Source organism: Lepisosteus platostomus, chromosome 8 (genome assembly GCF_059453375.1).
Source record: "Lepisosteus platostomus isolate fLepPlt1 chromosome 8, fLepPlt1.hap1, whole genome shotgun sequence".
NCBI classification, from domain to species: Eukaryota; Metazoa; Chordata; class Actinopteri; order Semionotiformes; family Lepisosteidae; genus Lepisosteus; species Lepisosteus platostomus.
The window spans coordinates 6967670-6987301 of NC_142618.1; the positions used below are offsets into that span (position 1 = coordinate 6967670).

Here is a 19632-nt window from a genome sequence, read left to right on the forward strand (position 1 = left end):
ATTTAGACATCGTTGGCTGTCTTTCCTGCACACACCACCCCAGCTCCCACACAAACTGGGTCTCTCCCATTTGCATCTTAACAAGTGGAGTCTGCGCAGAAACTTCCAAAGTTCCATTTCCCAAAAGTGAAAGCTCCTATTGTGCACGATCAGGCATGCGTTTGTCTGAATGGAAATTCACAAAGCTGACAATTTACATCCACTCCTTATACAGGCGGACTAAGGCCCTCATCAAATCAATTCAAACCTTAACCCACTGCCGTCCACAAATTCCAAACATGTCAGTGGATGTGGGATTTCATTTCTTCTGGTCAGATACTGCCTGCGTCTTGCCACTGGAATCCTGCTGTTTAGTCAGAATTCTCTAAAGGTCAGTCAGTAGGTCAAACGTGCTGTGAAGAGACAAGACATGAGTTTAATAAGAGAGGAGGGCAAGGGTGTCAGAGAGGTGGACACCCAGAGAGGACTCAACAGTTAAAACAGTGATTGTTCTTTCTACTTCTCAGTGTCCATTAAATTCTTTTAAAATGCTGTGGCATGAGAAGCTTTTAACTTTCATCAATGGTGAAAGTGGGGTTTCTTCAAGCTGCTTTTCAAAGACATGCTGACTATGTCATTTGATGTGTCTAAACACTCCCTCTATGTGAGTCCAGTGACCGATGATGACCTACTGTGCCCCCTGTATCTACATCAGTGGGCTGTGCCACACTGCAGCCTTCTGGATGAAGCAGCTATAGACAATGGGTGGATGATGATGAAAATACATTAAATGCTCATTTAGACACTTATGAAATTCATATAAAGAGTAGTTTATGTAAATGTATAAGCATGTGTATGGGACAATGATGCAGCATCATACATAATGATGATAAAATATAGCCTTCTCTATCAAGTGGTGCTCTGTTTCCTCAATGAAATCCAGTATGAATTCCATTGAGCTGTGCTTTCTCATGCAGGATTGGGCCTCAGCCAGAAACTCTCAGTATTAGCAGTTTCAGATGTCCTTTTAAGGCTATTATGAATTGGATTAGCAGAAATAGCCCTCATGCAATCACCCTGCACAGCAGGAGCACACACTGGCTTGTTAAAGGGGTGTAGTTATACCACTGGGTTCATACCTTCTGGACTAGTATGAATAGTTGGCAATACTGAAAAGTAAAGCCAGGATAATTCAAACCATCAGAAAAAAAGAGTTGTTTTGTTCTAGATCAACTGATAAGGATGGTGTTTTATATAAGAACAAGTAATAGGTTTATTCCACGCTTGAGAAGAGAAGAAAGAAAACACAATGTTTCGGCCATGGTGCCTTCTTCAGGTGTGAGAGAGACAGGGCAGTAGGCAAAGGTAATGTAGCGGGAGAACAAAAGCTGGGAGAGAGGAGGAGCGCGAGGCGGGAGCAGGGGACAGAGAGTGGCCAATCATGGCTGTCAGAGGTGAAATGAGAAACAATAGGCTTGGAGAAATCTTTAATCTTCACAGCCCTAACAGTCTCCTTCCTGTTTCCCCAATGTAGATGGCTGGATATTTAGTGCAAGAGATACAGTAAATAAGGTTGTGGAGGATACAAGATGTCATCTGAGTGATCCGGAATTGTCCTGAGGGGCCTTGAATGAGTGTGGTGTTAGATATGTACTTGCAGGTGATACAGCGAGCTTTGTTGCAGGGGAATGTACCTGGTGTGGATGATTGTTGAGGGCGGTCAAGGGAGCTGTGAACAAGAAGGTTACACAGATTAGGTGGTCGGCTATATGAGATGATGGGGTGGTCAGAAAAGGTGTTTAATATATGTAGGTTTGGAGCTTGTGAAATAGTTTTACACTAAAGGACAAAGATGGTGGTTGTAGAGAACAAGAGACAGGTAATGAGACACTTAAGGGAACATTAATAAGGGATTATTTATCTGAGCCACGGGGCAGTTCTTCCACCTGTAACAAAACATGATTCCAGCACTGAAATAAATCTAGTTGAACTGCACACAGAAAAGTAGAAAGAATGACAAGCCTGCTTCAGGTATGTGGGAGAGAGGGAAATGCTGAGGACCTGAAGACGTGTCATACTTTTCAAACAACGCCTGTACTTCTGGAATTACTGGTACTTTCACCTTCACAATGTGGTCAGTTCAAGCTTGACAAGTCTTATTCCACCTATTGTGAGAACATGCATTTCAAAGGCATTTCAGTTAATTCACAACTGAAGGCAACACAAAAGCAAAGTTCAAGTTTTAATTGAAACAAAATATCTTATAATATAAATAATAATGTAAAAATGCTGCCCTCAATAAAAAAAGATGATTGTTCAGTTCACTTATTCTAGGTGTATATGTAGGTGTATGTGTATGGTATATAAGAAACAGATCTTACATATTAAGCTATTATTGAATAGTACCCAGTGCAACTGAAATTTTAATCAGTAAAATTGACCTGACACAATCAAATCTTGTTTCCCTAATTAGATGGTCAGGAGGACTGCATTGAGTTTAAGGAATAGATCCATTCTGAATCATTTAAAGTTATGTTTCATAAAATATATTTAGAAAAGCCTCCTACCTGAATGAAGCCCCGACTAGCTCTGTTGGTAGAGCATGAGACTCATTATCTCAGGGTAGTGGGTTTGTGTCCCACGTCTGGTGCCAGGTCCTCCATGTTGGAGGTTGGGCACAAGGCTAACAACCCTGGCCTGTAAAACAACTAATGTTACAGTAACAACAACAGGATGTTGCTGCTCCCACATGTCGGAAGGCATAATGGGCAAACATCCATCTACCTGAATGACCAATTATTGTAAATAAAGTAACTGGCTAAGGAAAATGGCATTCAGCAATGTAATCTGTTTTCTTTGTGATAAGGTGTGTTTGCAATACCCAACAAATGTAAATCTATTCAATGTATAAGTAGATTTGCAAAGATTCTTCTTAGTTTATCGGTACATCATCCATAAGGTAAGACAGCATCTAAAAGGTTTTTAAAAGCATTTATTGTACCCCACCCATAATGACAGGCTTTTCTATTAATTCCAAGGCAACCTACTTTCAGATACTACTGATAAAACCAAATTCAAACAGGAGGCTGAGACAAGATTCCTGAAGGTAGACTGTCTTGTTCTGTAACCCTCTCTATCAGTCTGTGAAAAGCTTTCTGCTATGTTTCTGGAACTTTCCTCAGCTACGATAACCCCTAGTACAGAATCCTGTACAACACAGTTTTCGTTTTTATGTCCTTTTCTTTAATACAACTCTATCGGTATGCATTTGACTGTCCATGACATTTATTCCTTGTCTTGAGCCAAGACAGTGCTGAAACTGCTGAACTGTAGTGTAGTTTCGGTCTGAAGACTTTTAACCATGGATATGTAACGTAAGTTTAGATACCTTTTCAAGTGGACTTTTCAAGTTATGATCCAATCTTTCATTTACTTAACATAATATATCTTAGTTCAAGTCCTGTAGGTAGCTGCATCAGCATACATTGGCTGCAAAGGAACAAATAAAGGTGTATTCCATGCTGAAAAGAGAAGAAAAGAAACACAACGTTTTGGCTGTGGTGCTTTCTTCAGGTGTGGTACTAAAGGTGGAGGGGTGGCTCTGTGGCTAAGGATCTGTGCCTGTGGCTAGAAGGTTGCGGGTTCAAATCCCACAGCTGGCAGAGGAATCCTACTTGTTTAGGATTAAGGCCTGAGCAAGGACAATCTGGAGAAATTGGTCTAGCCTAAATTGGATCCCTTGGAGGGGGAGTGTAACCAGGGAAAAGCCATGCAAACACAGGGACAACATGTAAACTCTCCACAGACAGACACCTCTAACTAGAATCAAAACCAGAACCATAGAGTTGTGAGGCAGTAGCACAAGTCACCATGTGAATGTGCTGCCCAATTAGCTTCTTAAAAATTTGCGACAGAAAACGTTTAGCTACCATTTGGCTGCAAGTCTTTTTCAGTATGTAGGCTATTTCCTTATTGGCAATTAGAATTGTGCACACTACAGGTATCTGGCCTCTGAGCTTTGTGAACCATCGTTTATTTTTGCCAGTGCAGTTGAAAAGCAAATCTACATAAGACTTGCACATAGTTGCATGATTTTTTGTAGCATGTGGGAACTATTTTTCTGCTTTTGTGGTAACTATTTTCTTCCCCATGTGAGACTACAAGCTGCTCTCTGGTTGCTTATTACTCATCACTTCCCTGAATTAGAATTAAAGTCAAGACAAACCATGATTTCGCACAGAACAGACACAGCAAATAGCACCCAAGCAAAAAGTATTATCTTGCTTTGGTCCAGATTTTTAACGAGACTTTCCTGTTTACCTTGGATAGTTCCACAGGAGTAAAAGATCAAACGTCAGTAAAAACCTACCCACTTTTTTTTTATCTTCCTTTTTGGTATTCTGCATAAGACAATGGGATCACTACCCTTTCACTTCAGGATTTTCAGTAGGACTTTCAGGCGTCACCTGCGTCCAAACACATCGACACCGGAGAGTGTGATGAAATGAAATACGAATTCTGAAAATCAGGTTTCATTTTGCTGATCAGCAAAAGTGTAAGTCATTCGTGTGTTTCGGTTTTTCTTCTGGTGTATCCATTGCTATACTCAAATAATAACGTCCGCCCCTGCCTGGAACGACCTCCTCTCTCTCTCTCTCTGCGTCTCCTTCCCAGTCCCTCCCAGACGGGACACAGTATTAGACCTAAAACCCCAGCTGCCTCACGCCCGGCCCGGTGTCCTTGTTTTGTACACACAGGACTGCCCCCGGTCCACGTGACGCCCTGACGTAAAGCTCAGCCTGCGTCTCTCGCTCTGGTGCAGGGGGTTTCCAACATGGCGTCCATGCAGGTGAGTGTCCAACGGGAGCCGGAGCCGCTCGGTGTAGTTTGGGTCCGCTTTTTCCTTCTCGCCCGCCTGCCTCCGTACCCCAACGCGGCGGAGGCAGACGGGTGCCCGGCGGGGGTCTCTGCCAGCCCGGGAGTCGGCAGAGTCGGAAGTGGCGGCCGGGGGAGGCTTGGAAGTGCGGAGAGAGGCGGCTGCCCGCCCGCAGCCCGTGTTGGTGTATCACCTAGCTGGAGCGGCGGGGCTGTGTGCTCGCACAGGTGATCGCGGCGGTACCTGCAGATCGGGACGTGGTGTCCAGCTAGTCATCGGAGATGTGTGGACGCGTGTTAAAGTGTGTGCTGTTCTTTTTTTTTTTTTGGCCAAAAAAAAAAAAAGAAACGTAACAACGACTAAGGGGATCTTCAAAGTAGAAACCAGGATGTTTCCTGGAGTTTCTGCAAGGAGACGACTGAAGACGAATAACGACGTAGGCGGCTCTTGCTTTACAGTGCATTTGTTTCCCAAAAGAGACAAACAAACAAAACAAGTGTGCGTTTGAGTTTTGTCGATGTTCTAGCTGGGGGGTGTCGTTCGACGCTTTGGAGCAATTTCTAATTTCGAGAAATTAGTGATGAGCGGTGGTCGTAAAATATTCGTTACGGCAGATGGTTCTTGAATGGGGGTGAAGGTGGTGGTGTTTTTTTTTTCTTCAGGGGTAGCTCTGGCCCTTGTATCAACCCCAGCAACGGGACAGATCAGCGCTCCCGGCGCTCCTGCATTTGGAATAATGAGTTTATTCCTCATGATGTCTCTGGCGTCGTGAACGCCGTGTGTTTATTTTTAAAAAAATCCGTCACAATGACCTTCTTCGCAGAAGTTTTCTGTGGTGTTGTCACGGGTGCTGTATTCAGAGAGGCCCCTTTTTTTTTCGTTGCTAGGCTTTTAGTGATTGAGATCGCTCGGACCACAGAGCACCTACCGGTGTCTGCCTCTTTGTGTTTGGAAGGGCTGTCACGCACAGACACATGCTTTTAGTCGGAGACGGACTTCCACGACCGCTGCACTCAGCACTGACTTTTATAGATCCAGATTCCTACTAGCCTACGAAAATAATGCCCCCCACTCCTCCTCACCGTACTGTTGGTGTCATCTTCCACACATTTTTGATTTGGGAGGTTTTGAGGTCTTTGGTAGAGAAAAGTCAGTATGCACAGTTCAAACTGGTTGCTAAAAGCTTATATAACTGGACTGGTCTTGTATTCTTTTAGCAAGGGTGTCTCCATATCATAGATTAGAAGAAACTTTTTAGAGATTGTCAGTCCTACACTATATTTTTAACCAAGGCGGCTTGGATCAGGTGTTAGACAGTTGCCATTTCTAATTTCATACCGTCACAATCTCTATGCTTTTCTGAAGATGTGAGTACATTCTGTTAGAGACTAGTAAAATCATTCTTGCAGCCTTGTTTTGTAAGTGTAACCCATGTTAACAAAAAGCCAAGAGGAATTTGCTTTTTCTTTTCACATGTAGTTAGACGTGGCATCTCTCTGTCATTTTTACTGCTGTTTTTGTTCTGAAACTTATCTTTCCAGTTGGGAACCCGGAATAAATGTGACTCCAATCGCCGACACTTTTAATTTGTTTGGTTGGCAGGTGCCCTCATCCAGGGTGATTTACAGAATCTATAGACCTTGCATTGTGACTAAGTAAAGGGATCCGTCAAGGAGATACAATAAGGTAAAAACAAATGTATGACAGTAAGGCTAGTGTGATGAGTGCAGCTTTGATTCTGTTGGGGTTTGATAAGGATACAATAGGGTAAAAAACAACAATAGGGACAAACTGGATAGTGATGCAAGTACTGTGCAAACAGTCAAGCTAAAACACGATAATTGCACATCTGTGACAGATCGTTTACGTTACGGTCTCAGTCAGTTTTTAAAGTGTTTTTGCCTGGAAAATTCTTGTAACACCGTAAATGCATTTTGCTCCTCTTGTATCTGAAGAAGGTGACCCAGACTTATGACTTCACCTTGGAAATGTATTGATTCATATCTTGCATACAGTGGACGCGTTCCTTTGGGGGAAGACACCTTATACTCCAGCAGTGTTGCATCAAAATTCACCAAGATCTGAAATGCATGTACTGCAGCCCCCAGGTCAGAAGCTATTTATAGTTGTCATAGTTATTTCTGGGAGCCTTGGAGCTTTCATGTAATCAACAAATTTGACAAGAGACACCTTTCAAAAATTTGTCTTGGATTAGTCCTACTCTAAAAGAAAATATTCTAAATAATTCAGGCAATCAGTAGGAGCTACTGTAAGGCTGATTGTGACTCCTAAGGTCTTCTGTTGATCCCTGATTTTTTCGGAATAGTTCTGTTTTTAAAAGCATTTACCTGAATATGTGAGCTTTATAGAGTATTTCAGATCTTTTCTTTTTTTTCTCCCACTTTATAAGTTTTTCCTTTCTGCACGCCCTCCTTCTTTTAATGAAAAACAATTATTCCTATAACTCCTGTTTGGTGAGTTGTTTGAAAACTTTAGACCGCGTAGCCCTGTGTGGACCTGGATCCCTGAGATGGGGGAAAAAAAACTCATTTGACTTTTTCAGTCACTAGTTAGAAAATTCGTTTTTCTTGCCTTTTTTTGTTTTGCGAAAGCTTGGCAAAGCTTTCTACTTCATGTCCACTGTTCTGGAATAGGATAACTCTACCTTCTACCTTCACGTTGCAGTCTTGCCGTTAATAATATCTGCAGGCAGTTGTCTGAATGACCGTTGTGTTTTTCATTGTTTTCAGCTTTATACCCACGCAGTATAGAGTTTCCAGTTGTTTCTCTTGGTGAATGCTCACGGCTGTCCCCCCTGTACTGCCAGGGTGAATGAGGAAGTGTGGAATTGCTCTCCTTACTTCCTCACTTATCAGCCAGTCATTTTTGTTGTGCTTTAGCCTTCGAGCTCCTGCACTGACTGGTCTTTCACTGCCGACACCTGGAGGGCAGTTGTTCAGTCCAGCTAGGTTTTTAACCACCTGCATTAGCTCATTGTTGTGTCAGATGAGCCAGCCCAACAACTTCTCCCCACTTGTCTTGTCCTGTCCTGCTACTTTATAGAAACTTGGAATACCTTGCAGGCAAACCACCGGCCTTCTAGAACCTGGTTGTATGCTTTTAAACAGTCAGCTTTACTCCTGAGGGGCCAGTTGATCTGTGGGTATTCATTCCAAGTTGGCTCTTACCACGTTAGATCAGCTCGTTCCTGCCTTAACAGGTCCAGTTGAGCGGTATCTTGCAGGCACACCATTTCTTCAGGACTGGGCACCCCTGGTCTAAGTATTTATAACATTCTTTTTTTGTTTTACTACTTAGCTTGTTATTGTATAACTTACAATTTATGTAAGCTTCTCTAAACCTCCCCCACCCCTTACAGTAATTCTCTCATTGGTGCTTCAGGATCTGTTGGCCATTGTGTTATAAATAGAAGATTACTGTAGCGTTAAATTTAATGTAGTTTAAGGTCCAGAGAGACAGTGCCCTAGCAGAATAAAATGAAAGTGTGCAAGTCAGACTTGGGATGAAGACTGAAAGCAATATTAAACATTAAAATGGAAGTGGATTTGTTAGTGTTGAATATTTTTTTTATATGCAGGATTTGGTACCTTGAAGACTCTTGGTTTATGAGAATTGTACTGTGGCGCAGGTTGTGCCCTAGCTGTGTGAGTCATCAAAGTGGCCGTTTTAGTGTGTGTTAATCATAGCTGCTAGTCAGGGTGTCCCCGTCTGAGCTCTGTAGGACAAAATCTGAGATATCATGCTTCTGTGGAAGGCGGTATCTCATCTTTTCTTTCTTGTTTGTGGAACAGATGCATAACTGTTTTGATTTAGATATATGGAATATTTTTGGCATTTATACATCTCAGTGTAATTTAAGAGAGGTAAAATGAACACAGTGATTTCAACTGCAAGCAGCAACTGTGTGGGAAGTCTTAGCTAAACAGGTTTCTTTCCTTGTCCAGGAGAGAGTGGAACAATCGAGAGATATGATGGTGTGTTTTTGAAGGGCACAAATGAAAAACGAGCACCAAGCATTGAAACAAAAAACACTGCAAACTGCACTTTTGTTCTCTTGACCTTTAAGACTTGCATACGGAGCCAGGAAGGCAATCTCAGGTTGCCACTGCATGATCTATCCTGTCTGTGTCCTGTGGGTGAAGAGAAAAGGTCTTGTACAGAGATGTCACCTGCATAAGCAATTGCAAAAAGTGTCATTAAACTAAACACTTGGTTTAGAACAAATTCTCATTGTTTCAAAATTACACAGGGTCAGTAATTGTAAGGGGCGACCAATAATCCACGTTTTAGATATACTGCATACTTACTGAGCTATAAAAAACAATGATATAAAGTTACCTGTAAATGCTTAAATTGAAATTTAGCATGTCTTAATTATAATTTTACCCTAAATGCAGAACCTGTAAGATTGTGAACATTTGTTTTAAAACATTAAATTAAATTGATATAGGTAAAAGTTGTCTACTCCCTTCCCTCTTTTTACAGAAGTAATTTGTTTGTCCTTGAAAACTGTTCTTAAGCTGGAAATTTGTTCCCTGTACTTGTTAAACCTTTCAGTTTGTTCCTGTGGTCTGGACAATCACCCAGCTTATCTTGTTTTTACTGTAACAGAGTACTGAATCGTCAAAATAAGAACCTTTTCTTATGATAATTACCCTTTTAGTATGGTAGTGAACAAGACAAAGAAAGACATACTGAAGATTTGTGTGATGTGGGAGGTCTCCTTATGAGCATAGTGTCTTCCATTGCGCTACACAGGACCCTCCTGCGCTGAAGCAAAAATCTCTTCTTACCATAAAAACATATTGAAAATATTTTTCATGACAGCAAAAATTCGTAAACCATTTTTGTCAACTGAGGGATGGGTGTGTTTAGTATTTCCTGTGATAAATTTATAGAATGATTTTGTTTGGTCCACTTTCTAACAATGTAGAATCGAATTTAGGAGAAAAAAAGCTTGGATATACGAATATATATATACACGGATATAAGAACTTAAAAAGGGCTGCAAACTTAAGAGGAGGTCATGCAGACCATTTTGCCTGTTCTGTAAATAGTAGTTAATAGAACCAAGGATCTCATCCAACTTGAAGGAAGCCAGGATATCAGCTTGTTCCACACTCCCACATGAGTAAAGAAGTACTTCCTGTTCTGGGTTTGAATGAACTTCCCCGTAGTTTCCAGTTGTGTCCTTTTATATGCGTTTCACTGTTCGTTCTGAAGAAGTACCCTGTGTTGCCTTTGGGGATTCTGAGTACTTAAATCATGTACCCTTGTAAAGATGTCTGTTAAAGTGTAAAAAGGTTTAGTTCCTTCACTCTATCAGTGGAGGACATTGCTTTAAGCCCTGGAATGTTTCTGGAGGAGCAGCATCCTTTGTCTTTCAACTGCAGGTTTCATACAGCAATAGCCTCTCTGGTATTGGCGTTGCTTCTGGATTTAACATTTCAGGACATGTTTGGTTTTTCACATAGCTGTTACTTTACATATCTGATCTAAGTGTTAAGTACATCATGGGGGGGGGTGAACAAAATAATGGAAATGCCCAATGAAAAGTCACTCCTGTTGTGAAGTAACTTAAATCACAGTTAAAAAGGATTCTTTAAAAAAAAAAAGAACTTTGAAGGAGTTCCAATAATTGTTGCCTTAATTGCAGGTGAATTAGTCACAGAAATCGCAAGGGGGAAACCGTGTCGAAAGTCATGATGGTTTCTACCAAACAAGGGAAAACAGCATCAGGAAGGGGGATCATGGTCACATGTCTCTTTTCACTGACAAGGAGAGTTGCTGAAATTCACAAAATGGCCTCGAAATTCACAAAACTTACCACAGAACTGAATCTACACCTACATGAGCCTGTCTCAATAACTGTACATTACGAGCTTCACAATGCTGGTGTTTAGGGATGCCATTCAGAGGCTCCTGCGACCAAAGCCAAGGCATAGCAACATTTTATCTGCCACTGTAGAACTGTTCTTATTAAGACCTAGAATTAAATTAATCCTAGTCATTTCATTGTCAAAATCAATTTAGTATTATTATCTTGCTTCCATCTTATTGCTTCTGACAACTTAATCAAAAACACTTGGCGGACTACTCAAAGTCAGCATTGATTGGCATTAGATTCACTCTGGTGTCCAATCTAATTGATGTGATGACACTAACAATCAGTGAATCATTTAAGACTTATGGTATGTCTCTCAAAGTCTAGCTTTGGAAGTGTGGGTCTAGCTAATATCTTTCTGTCACCAGTCTCCATCTGCCTCCCACACATCTTTATTTTTCAGACTTTTTTACTCTTTGGATGTAAAACCTGTAAGAATGGCCCTTTTCTGCAATGAATTTATACACGTACAGAATTGTCCCAAATTTGTCAAGGTGCATTCAGATCCACCTACCTTTTTAAATATTTTCAAAAGAGCAAGAAAAATGTGCTCAAAATGATGTTTTAAATTTAGCCTTTTTTGCTCTGTTTCTTTTTGTCTTTAAAACAAGGACTTAACTACAGTATTTTCTCCGCTCCTTCAACTCATCAATTTCTCTACTTTGATCAATTTAATGGGTGTTTGTTAAGAAGTACACAGTGATAAATTCTCAAAATAATGCGACATCAGTAATAGGTGAAAATTTACTCCATTATTATGAAAGTATAAATAAGCTCTCAGGACAATGTTCTACAGATGTCACGCGAAGAACCCAGTTATAGTGTAATGCAAATGAGACATTTCAGAAGGAAATATAGAATTTATACAACATATTTTTGCTTGAAAAATGTATTCACAAATCATTTTTGTATTATTCCTTTTGTAATCATGGAAAAGGGGGGAACAATAAAACCAATAGAACTTTTCAGGAATTTAATCTGTAAAACATTGCTTCTGTAAATGTTCTGTGGTGTTTTATATGTTACGGTGCTTACTGTAATCTGAGGGCTTTCCTATTTGCCTCAGATTGTATCCGTTTGCTGAACAAGTAGTGACTCTTAAATTAAAAACACTTTTTTTTCTTTGCTTATAGAAACGGCTACAGAAGGAACTATTAGCTTTGCAAAATGATCCGCCCCCTGGAATGACGTTGAATGAGAAGAGTGTACAGAATACAATAACGCAGTAAGTATACCAACAGGGTTATTATTGAACACCTTTTCTGAAGGACTGCTGTGTAGGGCTTGGTATTATTTTTGGTGCTATTTATATTATTTGAAGAGAACATCACTAGGAGCTCATGCAGCATCTTTCTTGATCTGAGAAAGTAAATCTTTCCCACCTGGCATATGTTGTTGTGAGGTCATGTTTTGCTTGAGGGTTTGAATTGCCAAAATCATTCATTCTTTTTTTTCTTTAGCAAGAGTTAGCTTGGATGCTGACTTCCCTTTGTGTGTTGTGCTATGAAATCTCTCATGTCTTGTGTGCATAGATTGACAATATTTTGAATGAATGAACCAAACATTGAGACTCCAGTGCATTTATCAACCTCTGTAACAATTTATATGATACTATAAAATAGTAAAGCTATGTAATAAAATAAAAAACCATGTAATTAAATGTGAACATGTTTTATATCTTTTTTTTTGGGATGTAGCTACTGATAAGAGAGCTTAATCCAAGGCTGTGTGAGTAAAATGCACATGATCTGCTCTTGCTAGTGTTCTGTATGCTGTTATCAGTCTGACTGATCTGGTGAAGCAAACACTTCCATTCCTTAATCGATTCAGTTTAAAAGTAAAGAACAAAAATACATTTAAAAAATCTTTGTTGAATCTGTGTATTACCGTAATTCATATGAGTAATGTATACTTTGCCTGCTAAATAATGTTCCCAAGATGAACAAAGGAATAACTGCCAGACTCAACTACATGTTGGGACCTCCTGTCCTGTTTAATTAAATGAAAATGAATTAAATGAGGTGTTCAGTATGTGGCAACAAAGGCGTTTTGTAACGGCAGGATTTGCACTATGAAGCTTTGGAGGTTAAAAAAGAAAGCTGATGTTGGGCCTCACTCCCTCATTGGAACCAGTTGTTCTGACTGATCAAATGGCGTTGTCATATACCAACTGTATCTTGGGAGCTGGGAAATCCACCTGGAGTAATGGTCCTCACTTCCTTGAAATGGAATTTCAGTGCCTGTCGTGACCCTCTACACGCATTCAATTTCAAAATTTTAAGTATGTTCTTCAGTCCCCTGACTGTCTTTGAGCAAACATGACCAGAGAAAAGCAGAGGAGGCAGATGCTGAAGTATGGGGTGAGTTTTGTTAAGTAAAAATGATTTCTTGGTTGTCTTTTGGAATTCCACCCATCTTCCTGCTTTCCAGCAGGAAAGATGTCTGTTGCTAATTGTCTTTTGTGTGGATGATATGAGGGAGATGCCCTCTGGTCTCAATGAAGATGCTTTTAAAGGTGAACTCCTTCAGAACCAAAGCGGACCAGAAAGACCGTTAACACTGCTTTGCCAAGGCCAGTAAAAAGCTGTCCCCCCTTTCCTGAATCGGTTGCACCAGCAGTATTAATCTTTCTACATTTTAATTTTTTTTCCACAGTTAGAATAGGCTGATTTACTGTATGTTTTGTAGGCTAAAAGCCTGTAAAATTAAAGTAAAAGCAGCTGTAGTTGAAGGCATTTTTATTTAAAAATTAGCCCTTTTCCCCTCATTCTCCAGTCGTACCGTATTAGTCATCTCTTGAATTTACATAGTAATTTTTATCCAGAAGGGTGTCAAAGTGCTCTGTATGTAAGAGTGAATTGACTTAATCTACTGCTGAAGTACAGCTCCCACCTAAATGATGTACCTCAGATCTGCTCCATTGTTAAGAAATCTGCTCCATCAGCCTATTAAGAAATCGTGCAAAGTAAGGCATTTCCGTTGTGTATTTATATATTCTCTTCCTGCCCTTGTCTTGACATTTATGGTATCGTGAGGTTAGCTGGGGCTGTTCTTGGAATAAAAAAAATACTTGAGAATGATTAAATGATTGTAGTTTACAGTTTTGTTTCTGCTCTCGTTGATCATCTGAATAAACTGCATACAAAACTTCAGTTGGACTGCAAATCCCATCCCTACCTCGTCTGTATAGCTGATGGGGTGGTGAAGTAAGAAATGGCTTCACCAGTGAATGAGTACTCTCAATTCCTGCCTTACACAATCCAGCGTTGCTTATAACCCCAGGAAACATCAAGATCAAGAACAAGAACAAGATCAAGATCAAGAACAACCTTTTGTTAAAGTTATACAGGGGTGAATAAACTGAAAACTGACTTTTCGAGTGATGATAATGAATGTATCTTTAACAACTGAATACAACACATTTAACATATAGGACATTAAAACAACAGTGTTCTCTATGGATTATTAAGGCTTGAAGAACCATGATGACATTCGGTATATGTTACTCAACTGTATTGGAGAATTATTAAATGCTTCATGTTATTGTGGGGGGAGGGTAATATTTTTTTCATGTTTTATTTATTCGAATAGTAGAAAGGATTAGCAAAACCTATGGTATTCCCATATGCATTTGCTAAACACAGTCTGATACACTAGAACGAGTCACTGAAAGTATTCGGATGTCTGTGGGACAAGAGCAGTGGCAGCCAGTTCTCGTCCCCTAAAGACTGAGGCCTTATTGCGCTGAAAACAAATTAGTACACCCTCTTGTTCTAATTGTATGTTATAATAGAAGTGTTGGTAATTTGCATATTAATTAATAGAAAGCCTGCTGGCATTGCTGTCAGGGATTTGCAATTTTGAGGTGTCAATTTACAAGCACACGAGTCTGAGATGATACCAGTTGAATGTATTTTTGTCCTTGGTCACTAAATAGACAGCTGACATTGATAAGAAGGTTAGAAACTTCAGGCATCGGTGCTCTGTATAGTGCCAGGTGACTACGTGGACACTCCCAGACTGTGTTTATAAAACTTTAAAACACTTTTATTCACTCTTGATTATATGTAACTTACAGTACCCAACCTGTACTGGAGGGCCCCAGTGTAAGATGTATATAATCCTCAAGAAATCCAGAGCTAGTTGGAAACAGTGGTAATGTAGACCGATTAAGCGAACAGTTGACTAAAGTTTGGAGTGGAACGAAAACTAGAACAGGGACACACTGGCAGCCCTAGCAGTAAAACTGCTTTTAAGTCAGAGCTGTAGATTATAAATAACTTAATATTTGTATTAATATTATTATGCAAATAACTTTCCCAAATGCAAGGGGTGCTGTACATAGTGAAAAATAAGAAAAAGAGGGGAAAAAAATACAATAATAAGTATAAAAGTAAACCAAGAGCTTATAGTATAAACTGTAAGGCAATCTGGCATAGGCCCTAATAAAATCGCAGGTCTATAAAATGAAAATTATTCACATTTTGAGCTGTAGCCTAGCAGTAGGTTCCTGGGCCCTCATTAGCATTAACCCGGGACTTCCTAGAGAGAATTTCAGCAAGTCCAAGTGAGTGCGGATTGGAATCTGTGAAACCAGTCCTTAGTGTGTAATACCATTAGATGTCCCTGATAAAATATAATTAATTTTAAGCGCCATCGCTTTGAAAGTTAATTACCTGAGGAAATTACATTTTCAGCTAATTAAAGTTGACTGGATTTTTGCACAAAGCAAGTGTCTGTATCCAGTATTGTTAGAGCAATCTTTAGACGGCTTTGTATTCAGAGGAAAGAGAAAACTGATGCCTGTACCTCCCTTTGTTGTTCAAATCATTTTGAGCCAGAATCTGTTTGCATATGTTGAGAAATTTGACACACCGTTTAATATTGCTGCACAATTGAGCAGCTTAGATTAATTTTAAGATGGAGCTGGGAGATGACTGGAAATGTCCTGCTTTATTGTGTACTAGATATTTGTTTACCAGGAGTTCAGTACTATCCTGTGACTTGTCATAAGGTTGCAATAATTAATTTAGCTTATAGAAGTCACTGTAGATATTTTCCCATCCTGTTAATGTGATCTTTCACATACATCCCTGTTAAGATTGGCCTAACTGTTATCTGGAGCTACAGAAGACATTTTTGTATCTGGATGTTGTGTAACTGCTTTATCCAATACATGTTTGCTGGGGATCTGGAGCCAGACCCAGCAAGTAGTGTGTGTGAGACTGGTTATCCCCTGTAAGGGATGTCAGTCCACTGCAGGGCTCACAAACACGCACACACTCGCATCAGGGCTAATTCTATCCATTACCAGTATAAATCCATCCTACCAGTATATGTCCATGACATTTTCTTGGCTTAACATGAGAACATGATATTTGCAATGAGAACAGCACCTTTGTCCAAAAAAAAAGTCACAATATGCCCGTTAATCTGTTTATTAACTAAACTGCGTTTCTGAGGCTAGTTGTTTCTAAAAGGTGCCTGTACAATGCCAGCTTCAAGATTAAAGCATAAAGAAGAACAAGCAGACCTCAGGTCTTGATTAAAGGTTTACTCTTGGTTTGTTTCTATTATTTCTAAATTATTAGCCTGGTCGTTCTGGGGAGGATATAGTATAGTTCCTAAGACCTTAAAGACAAGTCTAAATACTGTAAGATCATTATCCAGTTTATCCACAGGTCCATACCTCTGTCCTGTTAATGTGATCTTTCACTTAATTCATTTTCCTGCTAAGATTGGCTGAACTGTTGTCTGGAGCTACAGGAGACATTTTCCTGTATCTGGAAATCATCACAGGACTCCTGTTTGTTTACCCGCAGAGGTTTTCTTTGTGACTTTAATAAGCAAAGCCTAACGGGCAAGCCACTAATCTGCTACAAAACAGGGTGGGCGATCAAGCTTGTCGAGAGCAGCACCCATCATCCAGCTGTTCAGAGCTCTGCGAATTGCTCCAAAGATTGCAGATTAAAAATGATCTGTCTGAAATGCAAATTCATCCTGTAATTTGTGTACATGTATTTATATACCGTGTGCAGTATGCTTCACAGTTTCCGTGTCAAGAATTAAAAACCTCTGTGGGTAGAACTGTGAAGGAAATTAGTTACATTTCCATCAGTGTTTCCATGGAGTTTAGTAGCATGTAGTTTTGTGTGATGCACTGCTGCTTGAGCCCTCTTGGTTTGGAAATGACCAGCCAACAGCCAGATGAATAGTCTCTATGTGAAAACTTCATGTGATACCAACACCTGTAACGTCCAAAAACCTTCCTGTAAATTTAATGTACACAGTTTGGTATATTAAGTACACTATACTATGCATTAAGGATGTAGATTGACTTCATTTGTTCTGTTTTTCTAGTTAATGTCATAGAGAGAAGTAAAAATCACAACATTCTACCTGGTCCAGAATAAGTGAGACGTTTCTTATCCGAGCATTTCAAGGACTTGCTTACTGTGATATACTTTGCAATGGCACCTTTTCAACTAATAGCTTTACTTCCACCACTGCAGTCATACGCACAGTTAATGTATTATGTTCCATTTGTTTGTTTTTTTAGCTTTCTTTGTGTGCACAAAGAGAAGACAAAAGCAATTTTAACAGGTTCTTAATGTTTGTTCTGCTTTTCCAAATGGAAATGAATGTTATTAATACCTGAAGAAATGTTACTGTAGGTTGAATTAATGCAGCAACTTGGTTGTTTAGCTTTAGGGATGCTGCAGGTAGGTTCAGCGTTTTGGTACTGTAACAATTAATGAGCCAGGTTCTTTTTCTGCATTTTATTGCTTTACCCAGAAGTAAAAGCTCTCTTCATCATATGTTGCTCACCCCTGGATTGGTACCCATACTATTAGCAAGAAGTGGTGCAGAAACTAACCACATTTGATTTAAAACATGATTAAACTTTGGGATCAAAATGTGGGACTGTGCTTATTAGTTGGCGCATAACTGCCATAACGCATCCTTATCTTTAGGTAGGTAAGTCTGTGAAAGAATGACTAGAATTATTTTCTTAATAAGTGTAGATGTTTCATGTTGTGCTAATGTTAAACATAATGTTTCATGTTACCTATTACAGTTAATTTTTATCTTTAATTTTATGATTTTTTTGGGTATCTATGTAGTTGTGTTTTAAGAACTTCAGAACAATTGTAAAATAATAGTCCTGTTTCTAGTTAAGCGTGACAGTCTGAAACCTGCTCTGACCAGTTTTGATCCAGATTGCTTCCCTGAGGAACATTTCAAAATTCTGATCCTGCAACTTCTTCATTTGTTGCCTTAGGATTTTATGTAACTTTGATTTGAAAAAGTGACTTTTTCAAGCCTACATCTTGTAAATCGTGAATTTTTGGTAAAATAAGTTGAACTTGTTGTTTTTTAAAACTTTTTGCCCATTTTGTATCTTGGAGGAACTGTCCTGTCTTTGTTAGGAATTCAATACATGTTTTTGTGCTTAAATAAGGAAGGAAATCTTCATCTTGCCACCTCCACTAAAACTCACTTCTGTGATTTCATCCCAGATGTAATTGTCTCTGTCATCTGGTCCTCATTATATCTGGGCAGCCAGAACTCTTGTATACTGCAACTTCATTAACAATGTAATCATTTCTATGTGTACTTTTCATCCTAAAGCACTGTAGAATAGCACGCACTGCACAACAGAAGTAAAAAGAAGTGAGAGGCAAATATACAACTAATCCACTTTGTGATACCAAGAGAAAAATTAAATGATCAATTACAGATTAGAGGTTTTAGTGAAAAAAAGTCTTTTAATTGAGTTTTTAACTGTCGAGAGTGTTCTTTAATTGATTAGTTTCACAGGCTAGGTATTGTTGTCCAGTTTGTAGAGGCTGGTTGTAGAAATTAGGGTAAAAACTGCTATGTATACTAGGGTGTAAATCCTTACAGCATATGTGAAGAGGAGAAGATTGAAGTTTCACTGGGATCCAGGACAGAAGTTAAAATGTAAAATTTACAAACAAAAGAAGACCATTTTGCCCATGTAGCCTGTTTGGTAGCTAGTAGCTAATTGATTTGGTGATCTCATCAAGGCATTTCCATGAAAGAATCCATATATCAGCTTCTGCTTGCTCTTTCATGTTTCCCTGTTCCTGTTCCTTCTGAAGAAATCCAGTGTGTTGACTGTCAGTGCCTTTGAGGATTTGTACTGATACTTGTATCAGGTTCCTTCGTAGCCTTTAAACCGAAAAGGTTTGGTTTTGTAGAACAGAACCCTGGAAAGTATCTGGTTGTTCTTCTCTGGACTGATTCCACAGCAGCAATATGTTTTCTATGAATTCCAGAACTGTACACAGTATTCTAAATGAGGCCTTACCTAGTGTGTAAGACACATTTTCTACATCCCTTGTTTTCAGTTTTATGCTTTTACTGCATGTTCTGGCAGTTATTTGCCTTTTTGAATTATTTTCCCCACATTGTTTAGAGGCCATACATGATGTCATTGTGAACACCCGAGTCTTTTACATAAGTATCCCCTCCTAGCTCACTAAAAACCAAAACACAAATTGGGAAACTATCTGCATGCAAAACCCTCCACTAGTCTAAACTTCATCTTCCATGTGTTTGCCTGCTCGTGAGTTTGATCTTTTTTTTAAATTTCACTGGCTGCTTCTACAGTGTTGACTAATCCTCCTGTTTTGGTATCCTCTGCAAATGTTACTAGTTTATGAATTATACCAGAATCTAAACCTTTAAGAGCAGCAGATCCCTGTGGGACTTTGTTTGTCACTTTGGAGTATTCACTTCCAATCTGTACCCTCTGTTTTCTATTTAAGAACCCATCCTCAATCCACTTGCGTTTCCCTGCTAAACACTTGAATTTCCATAACACCAGCGTTATATTCTAATGCAC

At 39.4% G+C, this 19632-nt stretch overlaps 1 protein-coding gene across 3 annotated transcripts in view; it reads left to right on the forward strand.

Annotated features, from left to right (window-relative positions):
- Positions 1–4669: 4669 nt before the first annotated feature.
- Positions 4670–19632, forward strand: part of ube2wb (ubiquitin conjugating enzyme E2 Wb) — a 36665-nt gene continuing 21702 nt past the window's right edge. Inside the window, exons 1-2 of one of the 3 annotated variants that reach the window (XM_088642216.1) lie at positions 4670–4828; positions 11894–11985. In XM_088642216.1, coding sequence (XP_088498342.1) covers positions 4814–4828; positions 11894–11985 — 107 coding nt within the window. In that variant the 5' untranslated portion in view covers positions 4670–4813. Of the gene's footprint in view, positions 4829–5228; positions 5292–6851; positions 6964–11893; positions 11986–19632 lie in introns of those variants that run through there. The other 2 variants (XM_088642214.1, XM_088642215.1) reach the window with 2 other exon arrangements.